The sequence below is a fragment of the Nematocida minor genome (assembly GCF_024244105.1).
Source record: "Nematocida minor strain JUm1510 chromosome Unknown 7896, whole genome shotgun sequence".
Lineage (NCBI taxonomy): Eukaryota > Fungi > Microsporidia > Nematocida > Nematocida minor.
The window spans coordinates 1-8,166 of NW_026250337.1; the positions used below are offsets into that span (position 1 = coordinate 1).

At 34.7% G+C, this 8,166-nt stretch overlaps 4 protein-coding genes across 4 annotated transcripts; all 4 read right to left on the minus strand.

Moving 5' to 3' along the window:
• Positions 1-895: 895 nt before the first annotated feature.
• On the minus strand, positions 896-1,732 carry NEMIN01_2402 (uncharacterized protein; the record flags this gene model as incomplete). The annotated part of the gene is made up of 1 exon (XM_051478344.1): positions 896-1,732. The coding sequence occupies one exon, from the start codon at positions 1,730-1,732 to the stop codon at positions 896-898; it is 837 nt and encodes a 278-aa protein (XP_051334304.1).
• Positions 1,733-2,069: 337 nt separating this feature from the next.
• Positions 2,070-3,698, minus strand: NEMIN01_2403 (uncharacterized protein; the record flags this gene model as incomplete). The annotated part of the gene is made up of 1 exon (XM_051478345.1): positions 2,070-3,698. The coding sequence occupies one exon, from the start codon at positions 3,696-3,698 to the stop codon at positions 2,070-2,072; it is 1,629 nt and encodes a 542-aa protein (XP_051334305.1).
• A 558-nt stretch (positions 3,699-4,256) lies between these two features.
• Positions 4,257-5,855, minus strand: NEMIN01_2404 (uncharacterized protein; the record flags this gene model as incomplete). The annotated part of the gene is made up of 1 exon (XM_051478346.1): positions 4,257-5,855. The coding sequence occupies one exon, from the start codon at positions 5,853-5,855 to the stop codon at positions 4,257-4,259; it is 1,599 nt and encodes a 532-aa protein (XP_051334306.1).
• Positions 5,856-6,409: 554 nt separating this feature from the next.
• NEMIN01_2405 (uncharacterized protein) lies at positions 6,410-8,113 on the minus strand (the record flags this gene model as incomplete). The annotated part of the gene is made up of 1 exon (XM_051478347.1): positions 6,410-8,113. One exon carries the CDS (start codon positions 8,111-8,113, stop codon positions 6,410-6,412), a length of 1,704 nt encoding a protein of 567 aa, XP_051334307.1.
• Positions 8,114-8,166: the final 53 nt, after the last annotated feature.

An 8,166-nucleotide genomic window follows, 5' to 3' on the forward strand; every position in this document is an offset into this window, starting at 1 on the left:
TCTTAGCTTTCTTTTCTTCTAGCTTTCTAGCCAACCAATCTTTATAGTGTTTATTTTCAGCTTCATTTTTTTTACGTTCTTCTTCCATTTGTATTCTTTGCCGAGTAGAATGTTCCTCTTACACTTTATTACTTCTATCAAATTTTTCAACTCTTGCTTTAATTTCTTCAAATTCAGCGTCCCATTCACTATCTTTAGAGAATAGCTGGGAATTATTTATAGTTGTCGATTTAGTAGGATTTTGGTTATCTCCTTTATTCAATAGATCTGATAAAACTTTAGCTCCATATGGAAGTTTATTTTCTTCTTCTCTTGATTTAAACATCTTTCTCATTACGATAATAGCTAGTATGATAAAGACAGCTATAAAAGCTTTTTTTAAAAGTTACCTTTGCTAGCAATTTTTTTATAATAGGAACTATTTCTGTAAGAAGGTTTTGTGCTTTGCTTGCAACTGATAACAAAAATGTCTTTTTTTCTGTCGACTCTGCTTGATTTGTTTCCATTACAAGCTACTAAAAAATTTTTTAAAATACCAGTAATTTTTCAGTAATTTTTCAGTAATGAGCCAATAAGACTTTTTCTATATCCCCTAGTTATAACTGGCCTATAGCCACAAATTATTCTAGCTGTTTTTTCTCGAAACCACAGATGAATACATGGTAGTTTATGAATACAAACTCTCTAAATAGTTTGCTATCTGATAAGATCAGTATTTCTATTTGTTTATTTATATGTCAAACACAAATAAGCAAATAGTCAATATTCAACTCGGAGTTCTATTGATGTTTCATATTACTACATACAGTCGCCTTGATAATACATCCCAAAAAGATTATGGTTTAACAACGTAAAATTAACAATAGTATTATTATATATAGGTTTTTTATATACTTTATTGTTCTGCTTCCTCGGCAATTTCAACATCTTCTTTCTCTTCCTTTGCTTCTTCGGATAGCTTATACTCCAAGTCTTTAACTTTCTTTTCAAGTTTCATATTCTGTTGTTCAAGTATTCCCATTTCTTCTTTATGCATTTTCTTCAGATCTTCTATATGTTCTGTCAAACTTCCGTGCACTTTAGAAGAGTAGTCTTCATTATTAAAATGTTTGTGTTGTAGCTCGTTATAATCTTCCTTCATGAGTTTTAAAGCTCTTTTTAGTTCTTGTTTCTCAGTTAGCAAATTTGTATAATTTGAACAGACTTCTTTATATCTCTTAAGAAGCTCTGATTTATCTTCTTTGAGTCTTTTATTTTCAAACTCCAGTATGTTACTTTGGCCTTGATTTTGAAACCCTGTTGTTTTATTCTGATTTTGTTTTTCAAACTCTAGTTCTTTTTTCAATCTATCTATGGTAATTTTATATATTGTTATTTCTCCATCTTTTTCATCTCTAAGCCTTATATTTTCTTTTTCCAATCTCTCTATGTTATCTTTATACACTCTTATTTCTCTATCTTTTTCATTTTTAAGATTTTGTATATCTCGTATTAAATCGTCATTATTTTTTATATGTTTTTCAATTATATTATTTGTTAGAAAATCTATATGACTGGACTGCCATTTTATTCTTCCATACATTATAATCATTATAAAAATAATCACTGCTAGAGCGCCAAATGTTATTAATAGTATTTTTGTTTTTGTTGATTCGTTAGCTATGCCAAAAAGTATATTTCTAGAGTTTTCCAGGACTTTACTTGCAACTGACTCTGTTTGATTTGTTTCCATTATGAGCTACTAAAAATTTTTTTAAAATACCAGTAATTTTTCAGTAATGAGCCAATAAGTCTTTTTCCATAGCCCCTAGCTATAACTGGCATGCAGTGACAGATCATTCATTTACAAGTTGACAGTTAATTTGTTGATTAGAAAAACTTGCATTAGCTGTATGTACACACTTTGAGATCAGCAGTGGCAAAACGCTCTGTGCGATAGAAAAAATAAATATTTGTTACCCATCTTAATTTTATTTTAAGTCTATTTAATATACAAATCTACACATAGAAGAGGGCAAAGCCACATTTAGAGTAGTATTTTGCTAGGTGTACCGTTTTTATGCTTTTCACTAGAGTCTACACTTTTCTCTTTTAGGATCATTAAGTATTGGTGCTTTTGTGTCCATATACGTTGATTTACTCAGATAATCCATGAAGTCAATTACTATGTTGTAATACTGTTTGTCATCTTCTTCTCTATAGGCAATTTTAATATGCTTTATAAACCATGCTCTAATGCAGTCTTTTATGTTCTCAGTATTTGCCAAAACGCTGTTTTCTTTTACTTTGTACAGCATAAGTGTGATTTTATCTGAAGCTTTTTCTGCGAAAGGTCTAGCATCCGATTTAATGCCTGCCTTTGTAAAGCTGCATAGATCCTTGTACCGCTGGTACAGATAGGCCATGGGGTGTATGTAAAACATGTCAAAGTAGATTTTTTCCAGCAGTGTTGGATCTCTAAGCGCAGCCTCTTTTGACGGCATGGCTACTTCCATCCTGTACATCCATCTGACTGATGTAAATAAGCCCTGCAAAGCCAAGAGATTATCTATTTTTATGTGGTTGTTTCTGCAGAAAAGACTGATGTCTCCCTGCGTTATGACTTTATAGATCTTGGGCTCAATCCACAAAAGGCACAGAGCATCAAGTATCATATTCTGTTTGCTTTTCAGTATTTGGATTTGGTCGCTATATTTTTCTTTATTGGCCGGCCTTCCTATATTTTTTATTATCTTTTCAAGGTTAAAAAACAGCCAGTTTCTTCTATAGTCCATGCGCGCTCCAGTTATTATGCACTCTATCATTATTACTTTCACAACCTGTCCTGGCGTAATGTTCTTGCACTGGGCCATAGCGTCCTCAGAAATTTCCTTCTGTGCCAAGATAAGATAAATGTCGACCACACCTGCACTGCCCTCAGCCGTGTTAAAGAGTATGGGAAGATGCTTGTCAGCCAGTGCCAGCAGGTCTAGCCCGCCTTTTTTCACATCATTTGATATGGCGCTAGTATAATCTGTAAAATTCGCAGAAAATCCGGTGTGATGATGAAAGTATTCTTTAAAATGCATATTTGTCACTGCGTCTTTTATATCAGCACCTTGTTCGTACGGCTGTGCTCTGAAAAGAGTGTATATTATGTACAGAGCGAAGGGCTTATTGCACATTGCTAGCTTATACAGCGTAAGATCCTGCACTTTTTTGTTGCTGTTTTTCTCTTTACTGCTCTGCACCTTTATTACTTCTAGCATATACGAATCGTACTTTTTTATCTGGTTATTTAGTGAATCAATGTCATGAAAGGCTTGTAGAACTAGGCCTTCTATAGCACGGCCTTGGTTTTCTACTTTTTGTTCTGGAAGCTGGCTTACAGCTGAATTTACCAGCTTCTCTGCTTTATCTATTACATTTTTTGCACTTATTTCAAAATTGTTGAATATTCTATTTATTCTCAACAGATCTTCTTTTCTTATTTGTATATACTGTTTACGAACTTCAGAAGATGTAATTTTGAAATTCTTCACTTCATTCAAAAATTTATCGCGGATTCTAAGCTCTCTTTGCATGAAGTCTATCTTGCGCTTCCAATAATATGTCATGTGTTGTAAATCGCCTACTAGCAGCTCACAGGCGGCCCTCTGGAAATAAGCCAGCGCAGCCACTCCTACCACTATCTGTTTCAGTGTCCGTTGTATAATCATAGACAGATAAAGATACCTCCTTTTATATTTGGCAGTTGCAATTTCACGGAGTAAGCCCGTGCTATTGATGATTTTGTGGACATAAATGATTGGTGTGTAATGGCGTTGTTTTTATCTTTGTAAACTCATTTCTCCTCAGAATCTGTTGCCATTTAGTTGATCTATTTTTACTCGTAGAACAGTAAACAGCCATAGAATATGCCACTATTTCTGAATCATGTAAATTTACAAAAAGTCTGTACTTCAATAAATTAAATTAAATATCGGAGTGTACATGAGAGACAGCAGCTAGAGTTTACAAAAATTTAAACAATTTTTAACAGTAAGCTTTAGAGTGCTATGCTTATTATTGTGCTATATGGTGCTATCTTGTGAACATAAGTGGTGGAGAATGTTTGCAGCTCAGCTGATGCTAGGAGAATGTTGGCTAAATGCTAGATTTATTTTGATAGGGATAGTTCAGTATTCATACTCTGTTTGAACTAGCTTGCAGTCTTGGGATCTTTCATTTAGCGCCTTTGCAAGATGTTTTGCTATCAGCTCAAGCTTTCTGTGTTTTTAGCTTATTGGTTTTCGTTTTATTTCTTTCTTGCACGATGATTTGTGCAAATACTTGATAAAATCACTGGCTACGCGCTCATACATTTCATCTTCTTCTATGTACATGACTTTCAGTTTTGAGAAGTACCATGCTCTGATGCAATTTTTCATGTTTTCTGCTTTTACTAAATCACTGTCTTTTTTACTTATTTTGTACAGTCTGAGTACAATAACATCGTATAAATCATTTTGCATGAACGGCTCCTTGTTGTCTCTCAGCTCTGACCTGACCAAGTAGTCAACATCTTCGCACTGCATGTAGATATAGTACATGGGGTGGGTGCAGACAATGTCATAGTACATCTTGCTGATTATTTTAGGGTCGTTGGCTATGGTTCTTGAGACTGGTCTGGAAATAACAAGCATCCAGCTAATAGACATGAACCTGTGCTGTGTATTTGTAAATCTATCATATTCGATGTTATTGTTCTTACAGAAGAGGTTAATTTCCTGGAGATAAGTACGCCTGTTGCTGTCTTCACATTTATTCCACAAAACACACAGAGCATCGAGGATTTTGTTCTGCTGTGCTCTGGCTTCCTTTAGGGCTTCAATATTAGGAGCGGGCCTTGCTATGTTTACTATCACTTTCCCAAGGTTTGAAAATAGAGTGTTGTTTCTGTAGTCCATAAGCTGTCCGCTTGCTAGATTTTCCAGCACTATTATCTTTATAACCTGTTCTGGCGTTATGCTCCTGTACTCATTTATTTTACGATCAGCAATTTTCTCATCTAGAAGACTTAAATACATGTCCATTATTTTTACATCTGCAGGATCTTTAGACATACCAAATAGTATGTGAAGATGTCTATCTGCCAACACTAGAAGATCTGTTTCACCTCTTCGTATATCATCACTTATAGTATTAATATATTCTAGCAAATAATCTTTGACGAAACTCTGATTTTCCAAGGCTTTGTACATGCTGCTTAAAGCAGTAGTCATAATGCCTGTATTATTGTGCGAACATTCTCTAAAAAGGGTGTATATTATATCCATAATAAAAAACTTATTCTTCTCTGCCAGCTTAAACAGCTTTAGCTCGCGAACTTTGCTCTTACCGCCATCCTTTCTTTTACTGAACCATTCTATTACATTCAGCATGTAGAAGTCAAACTGTTTTAACCCTCTGGTTACTGTATCAATCCCATCAAGACTCTTTAGTATTAATCCCTCTAGCTCTTTTTCTGAGTTACTTATTTCCTCGTAAGATTTGCTGGTTTTCTTTAGAACTATATGTCTTACTATTCCATCTTTCACAAGCTCTATGCTATTGTAAAGAGCCTTACTGTCGTTTTCTGTTTTGAGCAGTCTTCCATTTACTTTTTCTATAATACTATAAGTGTTGTCAGAAGGCACTAAGTTACTTATGAACTTTTCAATTTTTGTAAAAAAATCGTTACGAATTGTGGTTTCTCTCTCTATATTGCTTTTTGTACTAATCCAATACTTTTCTATCGTTCTCATATCTTTTTCTTCATCTCCTTTTGCGCTTTGGAAATAAGCCAGTGCAGCTACTCCCACCGCTATCTGCTTCAGTGTCTGCTGTAGAATCATAGATAAATGAAAGTACCTCCTTTTTATATTTTATTATTGCAATTTCACGGAGCAAATGCGTTCTATTGATGATTTTGTGAACACAAATAATTGGTGTTTGCAGAAGCTTCAATCAATCAATAGTGATAAATATTTAACGGCTTTATGACTCAATAAAATAGCAAGTATTAACTTTAACACGGTACAAGCTTGCTTCTCCTTAGAATTTACTGCTATCTTATTGATCTGTTTTTTACTGGTAGAGCAACAGGCAGTCATGCAATGCATGCTTAGATTAGCCATATAAATTATGTGTATACAATCTACTGAATGACAGCTGTTTCTGTGTCCTGCAGGAGAGAGAATAGTTAGAGTTTCTAAAAATTTAAAATTTTAATAGCAAGGCTTAATAGGAGTATGTACATGCATATAATTCCACAACATAAATAAAGATGAATAAGGACAGAAGAAAATGCCAGAAAAGAAGAGCAGCTTACTATCTTTTATTTAGTGCTATGAATAGTTCAATAGCCGTAGATTAAGCATGTATCAAGAGAATCTATTTACTAAGAAGACTAATTCTCAGCGGATTCAGGCTCAATTGGCTCTTTTTTTTTGTTTATATTTGGGCTCAAAACATAAGAACTGCTGAGATAGCTACAGAAATCGTTAACTATCTCGGAATATCTATCGCCATCTTTTTCTCTATTGACGATTTCTATATCATTTGAGAAAAATGCTCTAATGCAGCCTTTCATACGCTTGGCCTGTGCTAATTTGCTATCAGATGCTTTTATTGCATGCGGTCTAAGTATGACTCTGTCCTTTTCTATTTGACTAAATAGATGGGAGTTATTACTGCTAATACTACCTAAACTACTCACATGCTCGCAGCGTTTGCATATATACCACAGAGGATGTATGTATGATATGTCAAGCAGCACCCCTAAGTTGTCTGAATGCTGATCATCTGTGTTAGCTAATGGCGCTATAGCTCCCTCGTACATCCATTTAGCAGACACGAAGCTAGAGTGTATTTCTTTGAAACTGTAGTGGCCGATGCCAATTTCACTGCACAGCTCTCTGGCTTGATTGTATATATCATTGTTTTTCTGATTGCTCCATATGTAGGATAGACTCTTAAGTATCCTGTCTTGCTTTTCTTTTTCGATTCTAAAGTCTTCTTGAAAATGTGTGCTATACTCTATTGGTCCAAACATACTCTCTACTATCTTTCCTAGGTTGCGGAATAGGGTGTTGCTTTTGCAGTCCATAAGGTACCTGCTCATCACATATTCGATTACTACTAATTTTACAACCTGTTTAGGTGTTATATCCATGTACTCTTCTAGCTCTTCTTCATCGATGTTTTCTTCCAGCAAATTAAGATACATGTTCAATGTTCCGTCATCTATCAGAGACGGTTTATTTGCATTTATTGGAACATATGGCCCAAATAGCAGATAAAAGTGTCTGGCGCCTGATAGCAATAGATTCATGTGATTATCTACTACGTCCTTTTCTATAAACTCTACGAAAAGCTGTATGCTACTCTTTGAAATAACACCTGATAATATTCTTTCACACAAACTCTCTACCATTTTTTCCTTTGCACCTTCATCGCATAGATCAGATGGGTTTATCTCAGAGAGTGTGTATATTATGTCAGCAGCCAAGATCTTATTGCTCTTTGCCAGTTTGAACAGAGCCAGGTTGTGCAGCTCAATAATCTCTTTCTTGATTCCATTGTGTTCTTCTATTACTTCTACCATATATGAATCGTACTTGTTTATTTTCCTGGTCAATGAAGTGCTGATGTCAAGAACTGGTGTGATCAGCTTCTTCAACTTACTTTCATTTTCTTTAACTCCAGCTTCAAATTCTTCTTTTGTTTGTCCTTTATTTGCATCGCTAGAATTCAAAGAGTCTATGCAGCCATATAAAGCTAGTATTGAGTTTGTTGCTTCTATAACTTTGCTGGATTCTTTTTCAAAGTGCTCAAACTCTTCCATTATAGCACTCATGCGTGTTTCTATTTCGGTACTTTTCTCAAGCCGTTTATCCGAAATTAACGCAAGCGCATGAAAATTAAGAGCTCTAAAGTTTGTGAAGAATTCGCTGCGTATATTAGTCTCTTTGCCGAAATAGGATGCCCTATTAGTCCAGTATTTTTTTATTTCCTTTGCGTCATCTTTTGTTAATTCACAGGTCGCTCTTTGTAAACAAGCCAGAGCGGCAGCTCCTACTATTATTATCCGTTTCAGTGCGCATAGGATCATAAAAATTAAATATTTTCATTATTTGTACTTGTTTATTTCTACTTTTGTAGGGG